General features: G+C 33.1%; 5 protein-coding genes across 5 annotated transcripts in view; 3 read left to right on the top strand and 2 right to left on the bottom strand.

The window, feature by feature from the left end:
• The window catches only part of LOC105216106 (serine-rich adhesin for platelets), a 111736-nt gene extending 97310 nt beyond the window's left edge, over positions 1–14426 (bottom strand). Inside the window, exon 1 of the mRNA XM_011190414.3 lies at positions 13970–14426. The gene's annotated coding sequence lies outside the window, so the exon portion shown is untranslated. The remainder of the gene's footprint in view (positions 1–13969) is intronic.
• Positions 14427–14709: 283 nt separating this feature from the next.
• Positions 14710–15924, top strand: LOC105216109 (SRR1-like protein). Its single transcript, XM_011190416.3, has 2 exons — positions 14710–15163; positions 15222–15924. The coding sequence occupies exons 1-2, from the start codon at positions 15030–15032 to the stop codon at positions 15922–15924; spliced, it is 837 nt and encodes a 278-aa protein (XP_011188718.1). The 5' UTR covers positions 14710–15029.
• A 31-nt stretch (positions 15925–15955) lies between these two features.
• LOC105216107 (little elongation complex subunit 2) lies at positions 15956–18243 on the bottom strand. Its single transcript, XM_011190415.3, has one exon. It carries the CDS (start codon positions 18085–18087, stop codon positions 16027–16029), a length of 2061 nt encoding a protein of 686 aa, XP_011188717.1. The 5' UTR covers positions 18088–18243; the 3' UTR covers positions 15956–16026.
• Positions 18244–18450: 207 nt separating this feature from the next.
• On the top strand, positions 18451–19647 carry LOC105216110 (THO complex protein 7). The gene is made up of 3 exons (XM_011190417.3): positions 18451–18611; positions 18673–18796; positions 18860–19647. Exons 1-3 carry the CDS (start codon positions 18602–18604, stop codon positions 19530–19532), a joined length of 807 nt encoding a protein of 268 aa, XP_011188719.1. The 5' UTR covers positions 18451–18601; the 3' UTR covers positions 19533–19647.
• A 15-nt stretch (positions 19648–19662) lies between these two features.
• LOC105216111 (protein FMC1 homolog) lies at positions 19663–20330 on the top strand. The gene is made up of 2 exons (XM_011190418.3): positions 19663–19792; positions 19860–20330. The coding sequence occupies exon 2, from the start codon at positions 19861–19863 to the stop codon at positions 20164–20166; it is 306 nt and encodes a 101-aa protein (XP_011188720.1). The 5' UTR covers positions 19663–19792; position 19860; the 3' UTR covers positions 20167–20330.
• The last annotated feature ends 7287 nt before the right edge of the window (positions 20331–27617 follow it).

The following is a 27617-nucleotide window of genomic DNA, read 5'->3' as shown; positions in this document are numbered from 1 at the left end:
ATATTCATGCGTGGTAAGTGAGCAAAGTTAAAAACAAAATTGTTGTATAGAATAAGAAAAAGTAAGTTTTTTATTTTGATTTTTATAGTTAAATATAATAAATTTAAGTAAATTTAGTTACGTTAAGTTAAGTTAAGTTGTGCTAAGTTAAGTTTAGTTACGTTAATTTAAGTACTAATTTAGTTTACGATAAGTTAAGTTACGTTGCGTTACGTTAAGTTAAGTTATGTTAAGTTAAGTAGAGTTATGTTAAGTTAAATTAAGTAAGTTCATTTAAGTTACACATAAGTTATTATTACAATTAATTAAGTTTATTTAAAAAAACTGCATTAATTTAAAAATAAGATAAGTTAAGTTATGTAACGTTAAGTTAAGTTAAATTAAATATATAAAAAAAAAATTAAATACTATTGTTGTTAAAATGAAGTATTAAATTCCAAAAAAATGGTAATAAATTTTTTATAAAAAAAAATCAAAAATATATAATAATTAAAAAATATCCAAATTCATTAACTAGAGCCAAGCATATTCACCTTATACTAGCCACATACTTGCGCTATGCAATTTTTCACTTAATTTTCTACTTAAATATTCATTCATGCAAATTATATACTTGGTTTGGCCGCTCATATGATTTCCCGGCAAGCAGCAACAACCTATGCTAGATTGCGCTAATGGGCATGCTAATTTCCCAGCGGAGTAAGCAATCAACACCCTATACCTAAATACATACATACAAACATACTTAGTGATAGCTGTGAAAACACAGAATTATCTTTAATTTTTCTATTTGTGCACACATACATTCATGAAAATATTTATGTGAATAAAAATAAGTTACTATATTTGTAGGCAAATATGTGGATATACTTATGTACCTATGTATTTATAGAATACATATAAATATGCCGTATGTAGGCTTGACTTAAGTAAAGATTCCGCTCTTGTTTCTAATGCTGATGTCTATCACGCTGATTGTCTAGCTAGCTGACGGTTGTCGGTTGCTGACAGATTTGATTGCCTTATTTGCACTTGCCAATTTGCATATGTTTATATATAATCTTATTTACTCATATAAGTATGTATGTATGTACTCAACATATTGAAATCAATGTGTGCTGCCTAATACATTGACTCTCGCTTCGAAGTCTTACACAGTCAATTATGTTCTAAGTGCTTCGAGTTTTTATTTGATTATGGAAATTTAGTTTATTTGCACTTGCATATGTTAATAGTGACTTTTATGAGCACACATCCGGTGGTATTGATGAAAAAAAGACAATATTACAATGCTTTTAAAATAAATTTCTTTCGATTCAGTATATTCAAGTCAGCCTATAATCTTTGTTATTATATCATTATTTGTAGAAAATATTTAAATTTAAGGGGTTAAGTGGGTTTCTGCGGCTGAAAACAAGAGTATTTCTACAATTATTTTTAATATTATATATACAACCATTTATTTCACTTAAGCAATTCGGCTTATCAAAGATACATGTTATTTAAACAGAATTTTGTGAAATTTTTATTTGAAAATTCCGAAAACTCAGCCGTTGGCACCTCATCTACCATAACGTGTACATAAAAAAAACTCTTGCCGTAGACAGCATAACTCATTATTGGCTTATCCTAGGGTCTATCTCTTAGAATTTTAATCGGAAGGTGACTGGCGACGAAAAATGGATCACATACGACAATATCAAGCGAAAACGGTCGTGGTTGAATGCCGGTGAATTGTCCCAAACAGTGACCAAGCTGGGATTGACGGCAAGGAAGGTTTTTGTCTCGTGGGATTGGAAGGGAATCATCCACTATGAGCTGCTCCCATATGATCAGACGCTTAATTCTACCATCTACTGCGAACAACTGGACCGCTAGAAGCAGGCGATCGACCAGAAGCGTCCAGAATTGGCCAAAAGGAAGAGTGTAGTGTTCCACCAGGACAACGCCAGACCACACACTTCGTTGATGACTCGTCAGAAGCGACGGGAGCTCGGATGGGAGGTTTTATCGCATCCACCATATAGCGCGGACATAGCGAACATAGCGACAAGTGATTACCACCTGTTCCTGTCCATGGCGAACGCCGTTGGTGGTGTAAAGTTGAACTCAAAAGAGTCTTGTGAAAAGTGGCAATCCGAGTTCTTCGCAAATAAGGAGGGGGTCTTCTACGAGGGGGTATTATGAAGTTGCTGTTTTCTGGAAAGAGCAAAACAGGGGAAGGGAGATATTTGCCTACCTAATACTATATTTTGAGGAAAATTTCAAAAGATAAAAAAACTTCTGAACTCTTTCGGTTGGTTGGTTTTATTAATTAAATAGCTCAGTCTGCAACAAAGTCCCTATAATTACTATTATTTTAAGAAAGATGAGTTTTATTTCTGTAATTTTGCTCCAGTCCAAAAAACTGTAAAAAGGTTCTAATTGTGATTTTTTTTTATTTTGGACAAGTTTTCTTTTCTACTTTCTGCGTCAAGTTTATATTGTAATAATTTTCTAATTTTTTTCATATTCCTCCCAAATTTCAGAACTTCACCAGATACCCTAGTGTGCTCAATTTGATGCCCATTAAAGCATCAATAGAAATCAAGAAAGCTCTACACTTCTATTAAAGTCTGAAGGCACATCAAAGTTTTCAGCGCGAAAACTTTGCCATTTCATTACTTATCAGCAACTTTTTTTTGGTGTTTACTATGTAAATTCTACCTCATTACAAGCGCTTAGTAAAGCATGTTTTTTAAAACATTTATGTTATTTATATGTATGTATGTTTGTAAATATGCTTAAAGTAAATATACACTTTGTTATGCTGTTGGCAGTTTTCACACTTTGCCGCTGTCATAAAGCCATTATTATTTTAATTATTTCTCTTCATTGAAACCGTTATGCGCACCAGTGTACCCAAACACACTCAATACATACAAATACAAAAACAACTAAAAAACTATTGGCATACTTGTGCACCATTCGAATGCTTTGTCTCACCGCGTGGCATCGGTGCCAGCGACCACAGCGAGTGGTAGCAAAGTGCAAAAGGCGCAAAATAATAACTTTTGTGCTAAAAATTGATTTTCTCATCTGCCAAGTGAAATCTGATGGCGGCATTAGATACATACATACACACAAACAAATATCAGTTGTTGTACAAACAGACATTTATATTCTACTATATACTCGTACAAGAGCACCTTCATCATTCTTCATTAGAACAACGCTTGGTGATCGCTTTTGTTATTTGCCGGTCGTTTAGAAATCACTGCCAATCGATTATCGCTTTCGAACGGCATAGGTACATCGTGTGTTGGATCGGATCGATTTAGTCGTCAATGCGTGCAATCGCAGAGGCTGTCAATTCGCTACAAATGTCAGGTATCGAGTGTCTTTTGAGACTTTGAATGATCTCAATGCCTCGAGTATGACGCGTGTGCGTGAAAAAATTATAATATTCGATATATGTCTATATGTATGTCTATATATTCGAATGTTACCGTTATATTTCATTTTCTTGCAATTAAAATGTCTTGCTTTTGTCATAATGCCACTCGTTGATTTTTAATCTACCGGCGAGTGCTGGAAAATTTCTTTATCTTTATAGAAATTACCGTTTCTGGATTGTATTGTATAACGGAAGTTTATTATAAGGAAGAAATATTTAGAATTAGTGACATTAAATGGATTACTAATCGATTATGGTTGGTCAGCTAGTAACCAGAGTTGCTGTTACTATGAAGTTGTTGTTAAAATTTTGTTTAAGACTCGCTTTAAGCTAAGGGAGAATATATATTGAGCTTGAAAAATATATAGAGTAAATTAGAGGTTTAAAGAATTTTATATAAATTTTAAATATAAGTTGTTTCGAAAAATAACGGTCCAAATTTTTTTTCCAAAAACCGAAAATTCCCGTTTTTTTTGAACACAACTCGCATATGGTGTTTTAAGCAGATTTTTTCAGCAATAATTTTTTCGATCAAGATTAATAGATTAAAAAAAAAATAGATGTCAAAATATTATAAAATTTGAATAATTTAAGATTTTAAAATTCCATAATTTTAGATCAACATAATTCATTAAAAATTGTCAGATTTAAAATCTTCAGAGAAATCACAAAATTTTATATAATATTAATAACTACTATTTCGCTGAGTAACAAATTTTCTCTAAACCAATTGACAAACATACATACACATATAGTAGTGAGCGCGCATGACATAAGCTTCCATATTTGGCAACTAATGTTACTCCAATTCGATAAAATCAATCGCTCCAAAAAAGTTGGTATTATAAAGCGTGCACTTATGATATCATAGACATACCTACACATATGTATGTGTGATATGAAAGCTTTTTAGATTGTATAACCAATAAGTGCGAGTACGAGCGTATTAAAATTATTTAAGAATTACTTATAAAAAGGAAACAAATTAAGCCGATTTGCACGCTTAATTACACAGAGCACTTTCGGTTTCACTTAACAGTGTCGGAAACGCACATATGTTTGACTTTAGTATTATAATTATTGATATTATATAAGATTTGAGACTGCTTTCCTATTTTTTATACCATTTTATAATTCATTACTAAAATACAATATTTATTTAATTTAAATTTTTAATAATTTAAAATAATTTATTATTTTTTTTTAATTTTATTTCAATAATTTTTTTTTATAATTTTATTTATTTAAATTTTAAATTTAATTTAACTTATTCACAATTATTCCATCAAAATATTTTTTTACAATTTGTTTTATTTTATTTTATAATTATATTATATTATTTAATTCCATATCACCCACCAGCTAATGTGCTAAACCAGTAGCGTGAGAGAAAAAAATCAAAAAAAATATATATTGCATGATATTAAAAATTATGCGAAGCTGAGGAAATTCGCATTTACACATGTTAAATGCTTAACAAGCACTTTCGGCAATTATTATACATAATTATCGGCGTTTGCTTTTAAAAGTTTCAATTTGATACGAATTAATACCCGGATTTATAAAAATAATAATAATTAAAATTTTGCAATAGCCAATGGCCTTGAGGGCAGGATTAACAATAACTAGTTATTTGCAGTTCAAACATATTTACTTTGGGCGAACAAAAATCTCAAGCCGAAAGCAAACAAATGCTGGCTATTGTTCTAGGCAACAACAATTAAAACAAAAATGAAATAAATAGAAAAAATAAATAAAAAAAAACGAAAAATAAAAAATTAAATAAGAATACAATTAAAGCTTTACAAAACTCGCAATTATAGAACCGAACGGTTCTCTGCGATTTTTTGCGAAGAAACGCGCCGAGAACAATACAGAATTGGCTAACGAACGCCCACCTGTTGATACAGACAAATATATGTAAAGGAAAGTAGGTAAAGAATTAATTTTAAGACACAGTTACATATATACATACATACATACATATATAATTATCATAATTTTTCGCTCAAATTCAAAAGAACTCGTTACATAACCATGCTCTTATTTGGTAATACGCTTTTATTATAACACTTATGCTTCATTAGCAATCTCATTCTTATTTTCAATTCTTTATATTTTTTTATTTTCAATTTTTTTTATATATTTTTTATATTCTTTGTTTGCCTTCTTGCAGCTTTCATTGTGTAAATCTTGTTTCTGGGCAGCAATTTCTTATGTTCGCTGTTCACTGTTTATTCAATGACACTTGATTGTGCTCGTACTTGTGCGCGAGCATCGCCATTTACGGTTAACATTTCCGGTAACAATGACATTTACTGTTCTTTGCGTAACATGTCTCGGTTCATATTTGCAATGAGCGCTTTTTAATGTTTGCAAATAAAAATTTTTTGAAATAAACAAAGTATGATTTTTCAAAAAAATAAATAAATTTATAAAAATTAAAAGATATCATTTTTAATTTATAGATGAAAAGTGATCCTTATAAAAACAGTGTTATAGTAAAAAATAATACATATTAAAATATGTATATTATTTAAATATTTTAATAAATATATATTAATTATTAAATATAAAAATATATATTTTTAATTTTTAATTTGGGTGTTTAATATTCCAATTTTATTTCTAATCTTTTTTATAAAACAAAATTTAAGAAAAATTTTTGTTAAATAAAATATTTTTTAAATAAGAAAGTTTATTTCCAAGCGAAAAACAATTTTATTTTAAACAAACCACTCTCTCTCTAAAGTATATATTGTTTATGTTATATACATTTATGTACATATGTATTTTTTCGAATTTATTTGTTTTTTTATAAATTTATCTTTTTGTTAAAATATATCTATTACTGTTAAATAATTTAAAAAAAGTCATACAATGTTGTATTATGTCGTTGCAAAACAAAAAAAAAAATTATATGGAATAAAATATTTAGTTGTAAATGAAAATAAATTGTCTATTTGTAAATTTGATGGAGTTAAAAAAAAATTAATGAAAATAGACAATAGCAGATTTTTTGATAAGACAATTTTGTTCGGAAATTTCAATACAAATTATGTTCCGATTTTCATAGTTATCTATAATTATTTAACATTTAATAAAAATAAATAAATTAATTAAAAATTAAATACATTATTATATATATTTTTTTTTATTTTGTGTTATTTGTTTATTTGATTTTAGTATTTTCCTGAATAAAAATAATTTATTTAATTTAATTTAATTTAATTTAATTTAATTTAATTTATTTTAATTTAATTTAATTTAATTTAATTTAATTTAATTTAATTTAATTTAATTTAATTTAATTTATTTTAATTTAATTTAATTTAATTTAATTTAATTTAATTTATTTTAATTTAATTTAATTTAATTTAAAATATGAACCATAAAAGTCTTCCAAATTAAAAAAATTGACTAACAGTTAATAACCAATGTAAATGTGTCAATATGTATGCAACCATAAATTTCTATTAATTATTTATTATTCATTTTGTTTTTCGCGTCATCATCAATCAAAAGCTACTTAAATTGCAAATAGCGCACAGATTTCGGCAACACCAAAAAAGCGGACGCAATGAAACATTAAATCACGAAACTCCTCAAGTAGGTTAATCAAAAGAAAAAAGCAAAAAAAAAACGAAAAAAATGCTAATGAACGATAATAATAATATTCAATAACGCATTCGGCGAAAAAATTATTATTCATTTACTTTGCATGGGATTGCCCACACATTCACATTCACCACAAAAACTACACTTGTTTATGCCTAGCTTTGTATGTATGTGTGCGTGTGTGTGTGTGATGTGTAAAGGTGCCAGCGGCCGCTTAGCTATAGACATTTCATTTAACTTTCTCCCAGACAATGCGAACGTAGTAAACATTTAGGTAATATCTCTGCAACTTGACTATTTGCGCATATAAATTGGCAGCGAACGTGTCACGACGTTGCCCATAAAATGCATAACGGTATATTGTGCGAGTATTGCGGCGCGGTGAGCTAATCATCGAACGAGCAAGCGAACAGGTGAACGGCGCACTGCACTCACTGCTCCATCACTCATCAAACTTAACAAGGCGCCGCTGCTGCTGCCGCCGCCGCCGCGACTGTTGCAGATGGTCTTGGCGCAGGCGCTTCAGCTGTTGGTTGAAGGCACAAGGCAGGCTACTAAATACCATACAACACATACATATGTACTTGTTTGTGTAATTTATATTGACTTTTATTGCATAATTGTGTACGTGATATGCACGTGAGGCACTTAGCGATGGCGCTGCGATGCACAAAAACAAAAACAGCAAAAACAAAAAGAAAAAAGCCGTTGCGGCACTCAAATGCAGTTAAGGCAATTTATATATGGTAGCTTATGTTATGTATGAATGTGTGTGTGCATTAAAATGAACTTTTAAGCAGAAACAAGGAGGGGTGACTGCTAAGTGAACAGGTTGCCACCGAAAGCGAAATTAAACAGTTTTCTAATTGTTTTGATTTTTCGAACTTTTTTCTGTTTTATTTTAGTTTTTTTTTTGTATTTTTGTTAAAAATTAATTTATGCAGCAAGTCGTAGTAACTGGTCTAGGCTGCAAGTGCTTATGATGGGCGAGGTGTCAACATGTTTGTTGCATTTAAGTTGGTGTAAAAGGGAAAGTGAAAACGCGAACTCTTTGAAAATTTCGAAAAACAGCTTTGCCAACTTTTTTATATATATCTACATATATATGTACTGTTGTACGGTACGGTACGAAATGATTTTTCCAATATTTGCGGTTTTAATTTTGAAAAACACCAAGCAACAAGTTTCCTTTGGTTGCAAACTTTTTTAGTACACTTTTTGAAAGCTAAAGTCATGAACTTGCCAATAGTTAGCTTGGTAGTTTGGTTTGCTAAATTTTTTTTTTAACTTAAGTGAAAACAAAAGACTTAAGCAACAAACTTGACAATTAAATTTTTGTTTTTTTCTTTATAAAAAAATAATTTTTGTTTATAGCGCTTTCAATGTGAAGTATATTTCAGTTCTATGATACTTTTAAATGATTTTTATCAAATAAAATTAATATTAAAATATTGTTTACACTGAAAAAATTTGATATTTTAAAAAAACAAAAAGTTTTAAAAATATGTTGCTGTTTGTGTGGCACAACAAACAAAAAATTTATAAACTCAAATATTTTTAACAGAACATTATGAAATAAAAAAGTGGAAAAACATATAAGTCTATTAAAAACAAAAACTGCATTTCTCGGTAAAAATAAAATGTCAACTGAAATTTCTAACCGAAAAGCGAAATGTGCAAAATTTTTAGAATTTTTTTTGGCAACATTTGTATAGCAACATTGATGCGCAACATTTGCCATAACTGCAGTTTACATATATTTTAAGTGTATTAAACGAAAAATAAATACAAATAGAAAGTTTTTTTTTTTTTAATTTTCAGCAGCAAATCACAACGCACTAATTATACACTTGGTTGGCAACGCTTTGGTTGCGCTTTTCGCTAAAAACAATGCTATTTTTTATCAGATGAAATTATTTTAATCATTTATCATTTTTTAGAATGTTATTATTTCAGTAAAAATTGTAGTTTTTAGAAAAATTTCCATATTTCCAAAATTTCGCCATCTTTTTTAATTTATCGATCCAGCTCATGTATCTTTAATTTTTTTTTTAATTTATAAAATAGAAGTATACAAATATATTTTTTTTTCTATTATAATTTTGAATTTTTAAAAGATTTTTTATTTCAACTATTTTTTTAACACTTTAGTTCTGAAATAGCAAATTATAATATTAAAAATTAAAAAAAGATACGAGTATCGAGTTTCATCAACTTGTATAATAAATACTCTATCGATCTCAGATTACATTAGATTAGATTAAGAGCGTTATGACTGAATACAATCCAACCACGTCGCAATAAGAAAACTTAATAGTGTTACAGGGTTTAATAGACTCAATACTTTCCCTTTGTGGATATAGAGACCCCATTACCTGACTCCTCATCCTCGCAATCGTCGGACAATCAAGAAGTAGATGCTCAGGTGTATCCACTGCTAGATCACAGAACTAGCACTGATCCGACGAACAGGTTCCGAGTTTGTTCAGATGATAACTTAGTCTACAGTGGCTAGTGTAAAGTGCCACTAATTGTCTCAGTTTGTTTTTTGGGAGCGCAATTAGTTGTTTAAATCTATTCCGATTGTACACCCCGAGAAACAGTTTGAAGTGGGGAAGTCCCTTCAAGTGTCGCCAGATCGCTAAACAGGAGGCGGATCGGCCCTACGATTATAAGATGGGTGGATACAGTACTTGGCACAAAAATTACGGAAGCACAGATAAGTTCAAGCAGTATACTACTGGGCACGACAAAGCGAAGTCCCCAAGGTGGTGTAGTATCCGCGCTTTAATGGAGTCTAGTCGTGGACGAGCTTTTGGAGGTACTAGCAGTGAATCTCATACGGTGTCAGAGATGGTGCCATCGTAATGATAGGACTAACCCTGGCTGGGAAATGGTGTGCCAAAGTCGAACATAATATCAACCCTATCTATCCAACCTTAATCTATCTACCGACCTCAATTTTAATCATTTAATTTCTGATGTTGTGAATTGTTTAAATTGGAGTATACAAATTTATAAAAAAAATATTAAGAAGTCACTGGTAAAAGTTAGGTTTCTCAGAAACAAAAAACTAACCTCAAAACAAACCCAACCTTTGAAAAAAAATTCAAAAGAGGCACTCCAAACAAGGGTACTACTTTTTACATAGTTTTTAACATGAAACTATTTCAATACCAACCTTCGAATAAATGCAATATGTTATAAAAAAATAACTGCACATTTCCACACTCTTAGTTGAAACATAAAAAGCATACATACATTTCCATATACATTAAATCAGCAGCCATAACAACTTTAGTACAGAAAAACAAAACAACAGCAACAACAACAACAAAAAATAAAAATAAAAAAGAAAATTGTTTCAATGTTTGTGAAAGTGTTTTCTGTTGTCTGAACACCAACACTACACCCCCACCTAGCCAACATTTACCCAACAGCAAACCAATAAAACAGACGCCGCAACAACTGCTAAGCTTCAATGTTCCATGCATGTTTGCTGTTGTTTTTGTTGTTGTTATTGCACTGAAGTTTTTACCATGATTTTGTTGCCAACAACAATAAATACATATAAAAAGCAACAACAACCAACACTCCAGTAACTTTTTTTCGTCTCAGCTGTTTTTTGTTTTACTGTTTCGAAATTGTTGCTTTTATTGTTGTTGTTGGTTGGTTGACTGTTGTTTGTGGTTTTCGTAGAGAAAATTGTTGATTGTCGGCACTTTGCATTTATGTTGCTTGTGGTTTATACATGCATATTTATTGTATATATGTTTGTATGTCTGTAGAGTCGCTTGCATAAGGCATGGCATGCAAGCTAGCGACAGCAAAATGTTTTTAGGTGAAATTGCAGCACAACAAATTGTCAAGCTGCGACTTTAAGAAGAAAAAAATATAAAACATGAGAAAACACACAACTAAAGATGCTACTAAAGCGATTATTACCAAAATTTGGTTATGCAATTGTAAATTTTTTTTTTTTTTTATTTTTTCAGGTTTTTGTAGTGGAAAGTGAAACCCCAAAACGTGTGAAAAGCAAACCTATTTGACATTAATATAGAGATTAGCTTGATGAGAACTTAATTTATACTTATAGTTAGCTTGTATGCCAGATATACAGCTCTTAGATATAGAAAGTAACAAAAATATTATTATTGCAAAAGATTTTGTTATGGAAGTCTGTACATAACCTAACTTATATCAGAAATCATAAACTATAATCTATCACTTAACAAAAATAATATTCTACGCATCGGTAATAATATTTTGATTTTCTATTTTAATTAAAATGTCAAACAAATTCAAAATATTATAAAATTATTATATAAAATTAATTTATTAAATTATAAACAATATAATCAATTTCTAAAATCTAATATTTTTATATATCAAGAATAGCTTCTGGTCTCAGCTAGTGAATAATATCAATTTATTTACATTAAACATTAATATTATTATTTTGTCTGTTAGGTTAATTCAATATTCACAACAACAGCTAAAACTTTTCAAAACTAACGCATGCTTTTAATAATAAATAACGAAGAATTTTTTCCACAACTTTTCAACACACCAACCGTGCGCACTGAACTTTAACAGATCCAATCAGCACTTCAAGAAGCAAGACCGCGAAACCTCAATATATTTAAAATTCAGTAGCAGTAATCAAGATCGCCACGATTACCTCAACACTGTCATACAAAATTTACTTATTTCGCCATCAAAAAAAGGCGCACAGATGGCCTAAAGTGTTATTTGTCGTTACATTATTGGCAAGTGTTTAAGTTTCCAACACCTCCAACGGCATTCCCACGCCTCAAATGCGCATGCAAGAATCTGGCAAATTATTGCACTGCCATAAACACACACACATACATATATCACAACAGCAGAGTTCTCACTTTACATTGCCAATTTGATATGCTTAGCACTTACCTGACTGCGTCGTTGTTGTTGTTTATGCCTTTTATTTTTATGCCTTCACCGTCGATATATACAGTTTATCGTTAAAAATATGAAATGTTGAAGTCAGCAGTAAAGTAATATTGCCGATATTTTGTGGCTACACGAGCCGGCTGTTTATTCTTAGCGACGATTTGGTGCTTATTTTTTTGCTACTGTTGTTGTTTTTGTTATTTGCACGGCGTCTTTTATGATTTATTTTATTGCAAAGGCTTTCAACGTTGCCTCAAAGTAATATATGTATGAATGTATAAAAGAGGTGCAAAATGTCGAAAAAATTTATGCAAATTGAAGTGCTTACACTCTAGAAAAAATTGAAATAAAAATGAAAATAAATTGCAAAGCAACGAAACAAAGTTAACGTAACACAGCGAGAGAAAACAAATAAAGCATAAAGAAGTAAAAAAAAGTAACGATTTGCGCGCACAACGGAAAATTACGAAAAAAGGAAAAGGAAACGAGCTGCCAATTGGCTTCTTTTGTCTTCTCAGCGTATTTCTTATATTTTCTTCTTTATTTTTTAGGTTTTTGTGCTTTTGTGTTGGCTTGCGCGAGCGTACCTTAACTTTTTTTTCACAATTTTTTAGCTTATTTTGTTGCTTGTTGTTCTACTTGTGAAATCTTTAAAGACGTTAAAGGAGCAAATACACGCACGCACGCTCAACGGCTCACTCACTCACTCACTCACCGGCTTTAACGTCGCAAACGTGTGCGAAATTTTTAAAGCTAATTCTTTGTAAACCGTACCGTACCGTATGTTAACTAACTAACTGACCGACCGAACAACCGAACAACCGTCCAACCGCACGTAAAACTGTTGCAAGCGTTTGCCGTTTAAGGTGAGTTCTTGTTTATTGTCGTTGTTGTGCCAAATTTGCACTTTATGTTTTTATTTTTTGTATTTTTTACACTTATAGAAGTTTTGTTTGTTGCTTTGTTGTTCGTTGCAAGCGCAACAGCTGTAGATCGTCAACATCAACGCCTTGAAGGCACTTGAAAAGTAGCAAAGTATGTAAGTAAGGTGCGCACCACCAAAATGGGAGCAGCCGAAAATTCAGCACACAGATAAACGAGTGCATAAATGCACGTTGTAAAAGGAGATGGAGACGTTGTAATGTATACGAATCGCTTGTGTTGTTATTGTTCGTTTTGTTTTTGCCTAACTCGTTGTATTTTGTATTTTAATCGCTTTGTTGTTCGTGCGCTATTAAATTCGCGTACAGCAGAATATCAGTTACAGGTTTTATTTCTTTATTTTATTTTTATCTCACGCGAAGCTGTGCCGCTTTTGTGCAGTTTAAGTAGTATGCTAAAGGTGATATTTATTTAGCGCGTCTATATAAATAACCAGTTGTACTTTGTCGTTGTAAATACGTAGTTAGAATTGAGATGGCAATTTGTGCAATGAGTCAACATGTGCACTCGCGGTAATGCTGTTTTTCACTAGCACTGCACTATTCGCGTTTTTGTTTTTGTTATTTTATGACTCCACTACACAAAAAAGAAAAACACTTCAGCTTTTGACGTATGTGCTGTTTGCTGGCTGCGCTGCTTTTGCACAGCGGCTTTCATTGCATGAGTGTACGGCAGATGACTTTCTTAACTTTGTTTTTGTTTTTGTATTGGTAGTTTGACTGCAAGTGACATTGTTTTAAAGGTAGTTGTAAATTATTTGCATTTTATATTCTTCTTTTTGATGAAGACAGTGTTATTCTTTATTTAAATGTTATCTTTTTTGAATTCACATAAATATATTAGACTTTAGAAAGTTGTCTGATCTACAAATTCAAGTTTTACTCACACAAATATGCTAAACTAAAACACTTTTAACATCTTTTTTATTTATTTTCTATTAAAACCACCACCAATTTTTAGAGTCTCAGGGATTTCTTAAATTTAAACTTTTTTAAACTTCCACTTGCTACACAAAAATAATAAATAATTTTGAAAACATACAATTTACCGTTAAACTCTCTTCAAATCAGTTTCACACAATAAATCACTTTAACAATCAATTAACTTCGTAAATGCTTAAATAAGTTTGCCTTAATTACTTCGAAACCACTTTGCGTTGTTCAACTCGTATATTTTAAATTGTAAATAACTGTGGAAAATTCGTTTTAGCGGGTACACGATCAAAGCTATTTCCCGTTTATTCGTTTATTGTCCGTTGTACACGTTTGAATTGCAGCCCTGCTCGTTCGCGACTGACGTACGATCACTTGCATGGTAGATTCATGTGTGCCAGAAAGTCAGCGCAGCGAGTTTCACCACAGCAGCGTGCCTAAGAAAACAAGTTTCTGCTTCGTACTTCGATCTGCGCACACAATCGTTGGGAGTCGGTAAGTGAGTTGGCCGAAAATACAAAGATCTATTTATTAAATGCATATACACTGCGCTGCAGGGAATCGGAAGTGCAACACTGCAGTAATTACACATACTTATACACGATTTCTAGCAGTGATAATCAGTTCTAATCAGAAAATATGCAGGACTCCAATTAGTAACGGAAGTGCGCCTGTTGCATATTCCAGAAATGAGTTTTGGGCGTATTTGTTCCAAGTCGTGACTTTTAGAAGGCACGGCTTACACCACTCACTGATTTGTTCCTACAGCAGTGACTGCCTGGAAGCCAGCATTTGAAAATTAACACAGAAAATGAATAACTTCTTACTTTATCTCACAAATGTATATTCAGGTTATAATTATAAATTATTGACATAATAACTATAAACTCGCGCTGAAATAAGTCCACTTTTAGTTAAAATATTTTATAAATGCACTGCAAATTTCAATTTTAAACCAATTAACTTCCAAACGTCAGCTTCAAATTTGAAATGTATAACCATACAAAAAGCTGAATTTTGTGAAAACTTCACTCCACATATATGGCCAACGTGTTTACGAATTAAATGACGAAACAAACTGTCAAAGTGGAATAATTCCAATTAGAATTTATGAATTAAAAATAAATAATTTATATTTCTAAAGTGCAATAAATAAAAATAATACAAATATGTCTGAAGAATTTCGCGCAGTTACCAGGAAAAAATGGATAGCACGCAAGTCTATAAACCCCAGACTGCGAAAGTTGTCTGAAAGGAGCATAGAAAAAGAGGAGAAAGAAGTGGATATAGAGACATTTATGAAGTACTCTTCCTCGCAAGAACTATATTGTTTACCAAATTTAATTTATTTTAATTCCTAGACGCCTGGAGTCGGTGTGCACACATATGGTGGGTAGTGATTACTTTATACAGGCAATGGAGACTGTGGACGAAAGCCTAAAGGCGCTGACGGAGAATGAGAAGTTCTCACGTCTAGTTTGTTTTGGTATTGGTCCTTTCTGCCGCAACTTCCAAGCTTTGCACCAGCTGGCTTTCATTATATGTACACAACGGCATTATAGCATCGATGAAGCTATTTATTTTGACCCGGTATTTCGTGAGAGTGAAAAACAGATTTTGCAACGTCTCAATTGTGCACTAATGACGGAGAATTGTGAAGCAAAATATCAAGTAGATGAACGTACACTATTCTATCTACCACATTGTCCGAATTGCTTGACCAACAATTTGCTATGGAGCAATTGGCGTCCACAGTGTCTGAAGCATTTGGTACTTATAAATAATAGTTTCGAAAGCTTGTCGCTAAGCAAGCCGGAGCGTTTATTACGGTTAGATTCAAGTTATATATTGGATGTGTTGCCTTATACAAAAGAATATCAACTGGAAGATGATTACGAAACGCACAATGTTTTCAATGACTTGTCAGTACATGTATTTCCTATGGCCACACTTCCTGCCAACGAAAATGATTTTTGGACAGAAAGAGCAGCACCAACATATAACGATGTTGAAATGATTTCTGCCGACGAGTTTGGAAAGCTCAGCCTAACCGAACACAGCTAATTCAATTCAGGGTACAAATAAGTAACTTAAGTTAATAAATAGTACACATATTATATTTAATAGAAAATTAATTTTAATTGCAAAAGTAAATGTTTAAAGCTACTAAAATTCATTTATAAATTTTTCTATAGCTTCTTCATTAGCTGCCTCTTCCATTCTACGCTTTCGTCGCTGTTTGGCCTTTCTTGCTTTTACTTTTTTTCGACGAGATTTTATTGATTTCGAACGTTCTTCTATCTTTTTCTTTTCCGATTCCAATTTAGCCCTCATACGTCGCTGTACGAACTCTTCGTCACTGAGTATTTTGCCAAAGACTTTGGTTTGTGATTGTCTTGTTAGCTGTGGTTTCAGTGCACAAGGCATAATTTTGTGTTGCTTATGTAAAGCAGTGCACAATGAATCAACTATTGGCAAGTGTTGTACTTCGGTCATAAAAACTAAATCGGAGGGTTTCACCTTAGTTAGGGAATGCAAGAAAACTGTGTTCGAAGTGATTTCATTAGTTGGCGCAGACAGCAAGAGTTTGTTGGGAAATTTTGCACTGAAGCGCAAGAAGTATTTCCCTGTGGGTATTTTCGCTAACAAATTTAAAGTATCAGCCAGTCCTGTTAGCAATTTTGGCATGTCCACTTGATGCACTTCAGCAAGTTGTTTCTCGATATTTGCCAACATTAATTTATGCGTTAGCTGCTGGCTGAAGTCATGCACTGCTACGCGTAGGCATATGGCGTAATCGGAAAATCCTTTACATTGACCAAACAGTTTTACACGAAACCATTCCTTTATTAATTCGTACTTAGTCATTTGTTCAGCACCGAATTGTGGTTTATATTCTAATTTGATTGAGTGACTGCTCAACAATTGCACGCCATATTCATCATTTGAGGGGGACATTTTTAATTGTGTAAAAAATTGCAGCTGTGCTGTGTTAAGCTCGTCTATTTTACCATTGAGATGCCATTCAATAACGGCATAGTTAGTTTTGACACACTCTTCCTCTTTCGTACTGATTTTTTCCAAATACTGTTCAATTTTGTAAGCACGGAAGTGTCTTTCTGTATAATCGACCGCTCGAATTTCGGCTGTTTCCTCAGTCTTTTCTTGTTCGGCTACATAATTGTCCATATAGAGCCACTGTGTATCATTATTTCTACTCAATAAAGTTTCAAATGCGTTTTCCACTACTTGTTTGTGAGCAAACCAACCGCAAACACGCGGCGGTAACGGTTCTTCAAACTTTACAACTTTCGAATTTTCTACACCGCTTTCCGAAATTTCGAGTGGCACTTCGGTTGGCAGGTCGGCGCTGCTACCAGTTGTCAACAGAAATAACAGCGATTCCAATGGAATATGAATTTGGTGCGCCGGTTTTTTAGCTTCTTTATTGGTGTGGCATGTAATATCGTCTGGTAGTATAGATTTTATGTTATTAATGTAATAATCCATGTAGTTTTCTATACGTAAATTAAAACGTTGCATTTCATTAATATAGTTCCCTAGCACTGGCACCCAACCTTGATGTTTAACCATACGCACATTTTCCATTTGCAAATATTCAGTCCGACTAGCTTTAAAACTTTGCGGATGTGGTAGACCGACGCATGTGTTTAATGCCAAGTTCTCTGGATACGCTTCTAATAATTTTGTTAGTTTTGCGGTATATAACTGTTTGTAAAGTCTGACCAAACGTTCACATGGCGCGTAAATCGACTCCTTTTGCGTATTTGAGAAGTCCATAACACACTTATCAAACGTAGTTTTGTCTTTCATTCTTGCACTCTCCAGCTGACGCCATTGTATTACATCCTGTTCGTTAACTTCTTTATATTCCTGCCATGCCTCTATCACGCGTAATCCCACGGTATGTTCCACTTTAGTCATATTTGAAGGCAATAAAATGGGAAAATGCCCAACCCTTTGTTTTACGCCACTTGAGTAGTCATAGAAAATGTGATCCACCTCTTTTTTGGTACGTGGATCCAATAGCATTTCGAATATATAATCATTCGCCTGGTGTTCAGGCGTCATGAAAACAGGATGCACTTCGTTCAAATGACAGAATAACGCATCGGAAGGGTCTTCAAATGACTTATTGAAGTGTGTGTAAGGCGGTTGATTTTGGAAAAACGTACTGGGAGGACGGTTACCCCCATTACTACTCATTTTAATACAAATATATAGTAAACAGAAGTATGCAGATTTAACTATTTTATAAAGTTCACAGTTTCATTTTTTTAACGCGTTTTGTTTACAAACAGTAACAACTTGTCAGCTGATGGTGGCAAAAAACGATAGAGATTATAAATGCTATTAAAACGATATCGAGAAACATTTTTCGATAACTGGATTATTAAGAAAACTTCAATGAATTCATTGTACAATTAATTTTTAAAAGGAAAAGGAATATTCTTTTACTAATTGTTGCCTATAGTGGAAATATTTCCAATATCATCCTGGTTCAATCAGTGGACTTGTAGCATTAAGGAACTCGCCGCATTTTCGCCTCACATCTCCAAAACATTTGTATCGAAAAATTGCTATAGAACATGCTTTATCGGTCTCTCTTTTTGTTTGACATTCGTGTTTGTTATTCCGACAAAATTTTTATTTTATTCCTAAAGCTGCTTGAGTGTAAAATTTTGTTAATTTCTTTTATAAATCTTATAATAATTCCACAATGAGTGACGGTGAGTAGTGAAATAAAATATTTATTAAGAGATTAAACAATAATATTTTTTCAATTTACAGAGGAAATCATAAAACGCCGCTTACTAATTGATGGCGATGGCACAGGCGATGACCGGCGTCTAAATATGTTGCTTAAGCAATTCCTCAAATGGACCTTTTCCAAAAATGATTCTCCAGAAAACAAGTAAGACCCTCTAACTTCATCCTTTATATTTATTTGTTAAACAACTCGTATACCCCAACCTAGTCAAATAATATACGATCGACTGCTAGCACAAATGGCGCAATGTGAATTTGCGGCAGCCAAAACAGATTATACGTCTAAAATGATACAGGAAGAGCTGAAAAACTACGCTAAGCTCTCCGATTCCATTGAAAAGAGCATTGAATTGGCTAGAAATGAAATTGAAGAAAGTAAACGTGAGCTTGTTTTAGCAAAACAGATACGTAAAAACAAAATGGAATACGACATGCTGGCAAAGGTGATCAAGGAACAACCCGACCGCAAGGATACTACCAAACAAATAGATACACTCAAGAAAGACCTGTCCGAATTAATGGAGAAGAAAATAAAGTTGGAGCGTAAATTTCAAAAGCGACGTAATGATTTTACATTACTCATGTATTCGATACGAGAACTACAAGCACAGTTGGAAGATGATAGTAGCAGTGAGAGTAGTGACGATGAGGAATTGAATGGTTTAGACACAATGGATCTAAGTGAAGATGAGGCAATACCCGTACACGTTGAGAAAAATAACATAGAGTTATTGGACGCAAAGTCTCTAAAAAAGGATTCACCTACAGATGAAAATGGTTCGAAGGGAAATATGTCAGTGGACGAGGACGCTATATTAGAATTAAGTATTGATAAAGACGAGAGTGATGTAAAAATGGAAGAAACTGTGACAGTTCCCTAGCAGTTAGATTACCTCGTTATTGATTCTGATTAAGTCGCCATAAGCAAAGATTAAAAAATAATTCACATAAAATTTCAATACATTTTAAATAAAACAAATGTTTTCAAAAATCAAAGTGTTATTTGTTAAATTATTTTACGATATTAAGAGTAGCGAGTAAATACAGCATTACAGCGAGTTGCCGGCAACTAGTTTCAGCTGTCAATAACAGCTGTTTAGCGGCGTGTGAAAATTCGTTTAAAATTTGTTTTGTAATTCAGGTGATAAATAAAAATAAAATTTAATACCTACTTATATATTTAATTTAATTATATTACTGAATTACAGCATGGCTGCCACAAAGACTTTGCGCGCATTATTACAAGAGCTACGCACAGCTTCACCTAACGGCTGCATCAAAAATTCGCTGGCCGCACGATATGTCTTAGCGCAGTACAAGAAGTATTCCACCACAGATCTGCAATTGTGTAAGGCGCGAGATGAGGCGCTATTCTTGGGTCAAACCTATTTAACATATTTATCCAGCTTGCGAAAATACAATGAATTGTACAAAGAGTACCATGGTCGTGGTGAACGCAGCGTCAAAGAGACTGCCGATTTGGTCGGCTTTAAATTGCCCACGGATCCGAAGTAGAGGAATTAAGAAGAGCTGTGTTATGAATAATGTTAACGCAACTGGGGATATCAATGAATGAAAATATATAGTATAGATATATTAGCGTAATTTTGAAATGAATATCGATTTTTGTTGGATTCAATAATACCAAAGCAATGTAACAGTTTACTCTGTGAAAGCAATTATGTATTTAGTCTTGGCAAGATGTTTGAGGTAAGCTGGTATTCCATTTTCGTACCTTTGCTTTTAGTATAGTAGTAATATTTTAGCTATGAAAAGTACTATTGTATTGGTTTGATAATTCGAATTCTTTCTAATTAGTAGCTAAATACTTCATATATTTTTTGTTATAGTTGCACTTTTGATTAAAAATATATTTCAGGGTATTTCTATATAAAATTTGATATCAACCGAAATCAATGAAATCATATATAATCGTTTGTGTTCCCCCGAGTGCTCTACAAAAATTTTGTTCATATCATAAACAAAAGTACGGTAGAGTTATATTCATAAATATAACTACATTCTTACATATGTAGATATGTATATACAGAAGTCTACTAAGTATGTACATATATATCGATGCTGTACGTTACTACTTACATTGTTAGCTATTGACAAAAGAAATTCTTGCACACTTGTTGCCTTCAGCTCTGTGGAGTGCAATTGCCGTTGCTGGGTAAATGATTCGTAAGTGAACGATTGACTTGCATACGAAAGCTAAATGCGCTGCAAGTATGTGAAGTGGGTGTGTGCGATATTGGTGTTCGGCTGTTTTTTTTTTTTTTTTGTAAATACCTCATTTCAGCGCATGCACTTGTACTAGGTAGACAGGTGGGTGCATTGTGGTTAGTTGATTGTGAGAGGCGGAAAACCACAATTGGTTGCATGCGCATGCAAGTATTTCAATAATATCGACGCTCTATAGCATAAAGTGCGTAAGAGAGTTTTTTTTTTATGAAAAGAGATTCTTATGTTGTAGCAGTAGTTTTGCTCCTCTTCTATAAATTTTTAACTTTCCATTTACTGATAGTGATAAAATTGTAATATTTTATTTATTATGTTAGATTAGTTTTTGAATTTCTCTATAATAAGGATTTATGCAAAAGCAAATAACTGCAATAAAGCTCTCCTTACATTCTTCAAAACCGCGCACCATAGTTCATTCAATTCTTCTTCTATTCTACATATAAATTAGTTTATTACTTTGTTTGCGTTATGAAATTCTCAATTGTTTGCCATTCATTGGGCTCGTACTGACGTAGTGCTGATCGTTGTGCCTACGCTACTGCCAGCTTTCTTTATTGTTATTGCAATGAGCTGCAAGATCTTGATGTTAAGTAAAGTTGACTACTGTACAACAACAACAGTGACAACGTGCATATTGTATGCTTGCTAAATGGCATATAAAGCTGCACAACAATAAATAAGTTCAACGCGCTTTTGAACTTTTCATCAAGTTCTATAATTTATTCATTATTTTCAATTTGACGAAATGGTTGGCGGTTTAAGTGAATACACAATGGCGAGGAAAGAAATGTATTGTCGCTGCATAAATATGAAGATGTAGATATGTTTACTAAAGAATAATAATAATATTGTTCTGACGGAAGGAGTTACATAAATATATATTTAAGAAGAAGAAGATAAAGTACTTGCAGTTTAAATGCTTAATCTTCTATATATAGCAGATATGCTTTGAAGAATAATAAAATCTTCTCAGTTAGGCTTTACATATATTATTAAAATAATTTAAAATTATTATGTTAGGCTAGGTTATGATTTTATTTTTTTCAAATTACATATATATGTATGTATTTGTACATTTTAATTCCTTTGCTAAGACCGTCTGCAGTTTAATACTTTTTTTCTGAAATTTTAATACAAAAAAATGCAAAAATCAACGCTTTTATTATTCTTGTCAAGTAATACACAACCGCAATTGACTTTCTTTCGTCTTGTAAGCAACTGATTATGCGAAGTTTTCAATTAATTTTAATTGAAGTTAATTGTTCGACAAGCGAAAGAATTTTTCTTGCACAATTTAAATGCCAACAACAGTTGTTTATTGTTGTTATGCATTGCAAATTTCTATTGTCCGTCAATAAATGAAATCGACTTAAGCGAAGGATTACAAAGAAAGTAAAAGCATTGAAGTAGGAAAGTATTGACCTTGAAGAGTTATAATTTAATGGCATTGCTGTGAATGAACTTGTGGAGTTAAGGGTCATGGATGGTGTTTGCATAAGATCCAGGCACACTGCAGGTTCTTACTTTCTTGTCTTGGCAAAATTTAAATGAAAATGTGTTTTTTAATAAAATTTTTAATTAAATTTAATTGTATTTAAATATTTGCTGTTTAATTATTTATTACTATTTCCCACTTATGTACTTCTTATATACATATTTATGTTCAAAGGCCTCCGTAAGCGCCAAATTCGTAATAGCTGAGAATCGCTATTCGCCGGGCGGCCATTTGGCTACATAAGCACCTCAAAAATAAAAATATATCTACTTTGCACCGATTATATATATACATAGGTATGTCTGTGTGCATGTAGTATATAGAAAATATCTCTTGCATTTCGTCGCTGCTATTTTCGTAAACATTCTTTGCGCTTATACGTTTCTAATTGTTGTTTTTGTTGTTATTTTGGCTCGTTTGTAAATATTTAAGCAACGCAATCCGGCGATTTGTGTTTTTCTGCTTTGTCTTTTTGCCAAATCGGCCACATTTTAGCCTAATTATTATGCATTATAGTATGTAGATTGTAATATGCGTTGTTGTTGTACAAGTATACACAAACAACCTGCGACACTTGCGAAATGGAAAGTAGATTTTCACACTTTAACTTGAAACAATGGGTGATGGCGTTATACTCAATCTGTTTGGGAAAATGCGGACATTCCGAGAGTATATGTGGACACATTAGGGGGGTTCTTTAAAGTCGGAAAGGTTTTTAAATCGGATTTCTTAAAATTTAGGACCTAAGCTGATGTTAATCTAGTTGAATGTATATGCTTATTAATTTAATTAAATGAATGGGGAAGGTTCTGTCGTGTTACAGAGGAGTCATAGTTGAGATTCTTCTATGTAAATTCAAGAAATTGAAACTAATTTTGGATTTTGTATTCAGATTATATTTTCCCACAATACAAAATATGACATTAACCATATCCAATCAGAAATATTCCTTCTGAACTGTGACCTCTGTGTGACGCACATGTACCCTCTTCGTTTAGGCCTACGATATTTACATATATAAAATATCTTCAGCCTATAAGCAGGCGTTATTGGAAATTATTTCTTCTCAATTATTAAGGGCGACCCTAATGTAAATAAATATTAAAATTACATATATACAATATTACGCGTGTATTTAAAAAATAATTTTCCCAACCTTTAGGCATTGTTTTAGTCGCAAGATTTTATTTATTTATTTACTTTCATCACCAATGATTTACTAATAGCCACATTTTGAGTTGCGTCGGTTCGTTTTCCGTAGTCTGAAAATTCCTTAGCCGCTCTGGTTGGCATTTTTAAATAAAAATATAAAAATACGCGCAAATGATGTCATTTTCAATGTGAAAAAGCTAATCTGGTGGGCTAATTAAGATGTCAGCTTATGACAGAACGGTTCAAATATTAAAATTTTTATTTTGATTTTGCTTAAGCACAGAAATAGCTTTGCGCGTGTGTAGTTGAAAACATAGGAAACTATTTAGAATATAAATTAAGTTTTATTTTTAATTAACTCGAATATTTATTGGACATTCGAAAATATATTTTATGTAGTTCAAAATAGTTCAAAGATACAAATATTTCTCAAAGAAATGTTAAGTTTCTTAAAATTTTGAATGGAAAATGGAAAAATGTTTACTATATTATTTATAGTAAAATGAAATTAATATTTTATTGTTTTTAGAAATATTTCCTCCTAAGATATACAATTTATTAATTCTTTTGTATTGTAAGAAATATTTGCTTCACTCTGAAGTAAAAATATTATTTTTGAGTGTCTTACCGCTCTCTTTAGTTGATTAATAGCACTCAACACGATAGCTGAAGGACAAAGCCATTTATTTTTGTATTTTTTTTTCGATTTCGTTGATTTTTGAATATTTTTCTGAACTAGTGTACTCTTCGAAAAAAACTTCATCAATAATCACTCAAAAAACTATATTTTTATTGCTAAGATAGGCTTATGTTGAAGTCCACTACTTGAAAGCTTGACAACTACGATTCCATTCTGACCAAAACACTCGTCCTTGCTTCAATAGGTTTGTGAATGATATATGATAGGTTAGCTTAGATTCGGTTAAAAACAAAGGGAAGTTGTAAGCTCTGTCCTTTGTGGTACCAAAAAACTCCTAATAAATCAGAAGAACGTTCACGATCTGACAAAGCGCTTAGAATCTATTGGCAAATTCTTGAGTCGGTTAATGTCAATTCTAGCCAATTCATTAGACTCGCCGAAGATGTGTCAACCAAGGTGTTTTAACCTTATTCTGGTGAATACTGGACATTGGAGAAGGAAGTGCTTGGATCATTAATCGTCATCTTTCTTCAAGCAGATTTGGTAACTTGCATCTGGCTTGATCCCTAATCTACCGCATGTGTACCTATTGGACATTGACTAGTAAGAGACAGCAGCTGGAACGATCATTTGCGATCCACTGCAGGTCATAAGGATTTCGAAACTGCACAGGTGCTGGTTGTTGTCCAGCGGTTGTCAAGCTCATGTGATGTGTATATGTCCAGCGCGCGATCGTAAGTGGCCTTCACTCCGTTGTTAATTTTGCTATGGTACCCTGAAGGAACCTTTTCCGCTCTGCAGTTTTCAGCGATTCCGCCGTGACGGTATACGCACGAATATCGGATTACAAAGCTTGAAATCTTGAAGATATTTATAAAGAAGTTATACACTCCTTAACTAGCCTAGAGCGTACTGTCATCGATTCCAATGCTAGAATTGCCGCTTTGTTGTCGGAGTGATTGCCCACCTCTCTGAAGGAGGCGACGTTTTGGAGCAGTGTGTCTACTGCTACCTTGATCGCGGCTACTTCTGTTTGAAAGACACTTCAATAGTCTGGTAGCTTAATGATAGTGTTGATTGAAATCTTCCGACACAAGTCCACCAACCTGAGCGTGGATATGTTCATGAAAAATCTCTCTGCACCTCTTCTTCATCGACTGCTCTCCAAAACAACATCGATGGAAGGCATTCTCTATTTATACCATTATTCGTGTAACAACCTCTGTTCTTTGGAATTCCTTGAATTTTCTTAATTTGTCTGAAAATACAAAATCCACCTCCTTTTACTTTAACACTTATGAATATTTGCAAACATTCTTCTCTTTTAGAGAGAAAATTTGAGAAACGCGGATATTCTTCAGATTTTCTTTTTGCTTCATTACATTATAAATATTTTTTAAAAATTAAAGGTACTTCCTTATTTATTAGAATATTGTGTTAATTGTTTTTTTTTTCGTAGGAATTTTAATATATCTTTTTAGGTAAAAACTCAATAAAACAAGTTTTAGTCGAGACGATATTACGATGAGCACTTTCCCACTTATGTTAATTGATTTGTAATATTATCTCTTAAGGACAATTAAAAATGTTTATAAGTAAATTGCTTATTTTCATTTTGTCTATTCTAATGACACAAACCAGAGTTTAGAGTGCATCTGGACCTTGAAAGTCTTGACGTATGTCTTTCAATTTGGTCATAATGCCAATTCCATTAACATATTCACACACACATACAGGGCCATATGAGCCGAGTGCACGTGTACTGACCAACGCTTAATGGCTTGTTAATGGTGCGTGTCAGGATTTATGCACTCAAATGACCGCCAGACAACGCAGCAAGCCGGCAAACACAATACATTTACACTAACAACCACTACCATCAGCCACAACAGCAACGAAGAGTATGGACCGAAGAGTCCATAAGCCGACGACGAGCCGACTTTTTCATCCTTTCGCACAATTGTGCAAACAATGGCGCAACAGACAGATCCTTTATGCAACAACAAAAACAATAACAACTTGCAACGCGCTGTGTGTTGTCATTGAAAGTGCGTCGGACAGTTAGTCAGTTGGTCGGTCGGCGCTAATGGGCGCTAGTCGCCGTTTTACGGTCAATTGATTGACTGCCAATATGTCATAAAGGCAGTCGTCGTAGTCAGTCGGCAGCGGATGGTCGTCGCTTAACGGCGCTGCAATCAACGTGAGCGTTGGCGAATTTCCGCCTCGTTTCTTTGCTGAAATTTTTCAATTTCATTTATGCTTTTCATGTCCGCCACATAACCGCATGCAGCAGCCGCCAGCAGCAGCAACAATAACAACAATAGACATTAGCTGATTCGATGCAGCAGCTCAATTCAATTTGGCTTTGTTAGGCTGACTTTGGCATAATTTGTGTTGTGTTGTTGTTGTTGCACTTTCCAATGCATTCTTTGTGCCACATGCACAACAACACAACAAACACACACAAGTAGTTTTTGCTTCAAGCATTTTTCTTCTGTTTTTCATCCATTTGTCGGCCGAAGCGTGTTGCCTGTTTGAGCTGCTTTGCTGTGACTTCGCCGTCGTCGCTGTTGCATTTGTCATCAGGGTGGGAGGTAAACAATAATAAATGCCAACAAGAACACACACCAGCAGCGCCAACACATTTTCGTAAACAAAAGCAGCCACCAGCAGCAAGTCACTTAGCAAGCCAGATTGTCAGCACAGCTGCACCGCCGAACAAGACGCGCGTACTCACATACACTCATATCAATGCAGCTGAGCCGAAAGTCTGTGAAACAGGTTGAGCGACTGATTTGCGCTCGTTGGGCTCAATTGGGCTCAATTGGTTGTTGGTTTGGCTGTTGGAATTGACGCGCTGTTGACGGTTCGATGTTGCAACTCCGAATTTGAGCGGATTTCAGTATTGAGTTTGTTTTCGAATATAGAATTTTGAATAAGAAATTTAGTATTTTTGGTGCTAAAATTGTATGGATGTTGACAGTATTGAGAATTATAAATTTGTCCTAAGTTTAGTCTATATTCCTAAAAGGGCCAAAAGCAATACCGTAACGATGCCCCAGCCTCCACGCCAAACATGACTCCTTGTGGATATTTCCTATTTCCAAAAATAAAGAACCTTAAAGAAGAACCGTTGTTTTACAACCATACGAGAAATTGTTGAAAGATCCTAAGGCCATTCCAAAATTGAGTGTTTCGACGATTGGAAGAAGCGCTGACATATGTATGTGTATAATATCGAATGGGGACTATTTTAAAGACGACACATTCCCCAACTGCAGAGAGTCTCACTTAAACATCTTCGACTATTCTTTGTGGCACCCAAATACTCCTAACGGATTGCCGAGCCCCTCATTAGTCTACAAAACGCTTGTACTCTATTACAAAGTTCTTAAGTCGGCTAATGCCCATTCCAGTTACTTAGCTAGGTTC

This window comes from Zeugodacus cucurbitae, chromosome 2 (genome assembly GCF_028554725.1).
Source record: "Zeugodacus cucurbitae isolate PBARC_wt_2022May chromosome 2, idZeuCucr1.2, whole genome shotgun sequence".
Lineage (NCBI taxonomy): Eukaryota > Metazoa > Arthropoda > Insecta > Diptera > Tephritidae > Zeugodacus > Zeugodacus cucurbitae.
This window is presented reverse-complemented; position numbering and strand designations above follow the sequence as displayed.

Excerpts from the sequence above, each read along its gene's own strand:
- LOC105216109 (XM_011190416.3), top strand. The coding sequence starts at position 15,030 with ATGTCTGAAGAATTTCGCGCAGTTACCAGGAAAAAATGGATAGCACGC. Across the intron at positions 15,164-15,221 it reads GATATAGAGACATTTATGAA|ACGCCTGGAGTCGGTGTGCA; the intron begins GTACTCTTCCTC and ends TTTAATTCCTAG.
- LOC105216107 (XM_011190415.3), bottom strand. The coding sequence starts at position 18,087 with ATGAGTAGTAATGGGGGTAACCGTCCTCCCAGTACGTTTTTCCAAAAT.
- LOC105216110 (XM_011190417.3), top strand. Across the intron at positions 18,797-18,859 it reads AATGATTCTCCAGAAAACAA|TCAAATAATATACGATCGAC; the intron begins GTAAGACCCTCT and ends ACCCCAACCTAG.
- LOC105216111 (XM_011190418.3), top strand. The coding sequence starts at position 19,861 with ATGGCTGCCACAAAGACTTTGCGCGCATTATTACAAGAGCTACGCACA.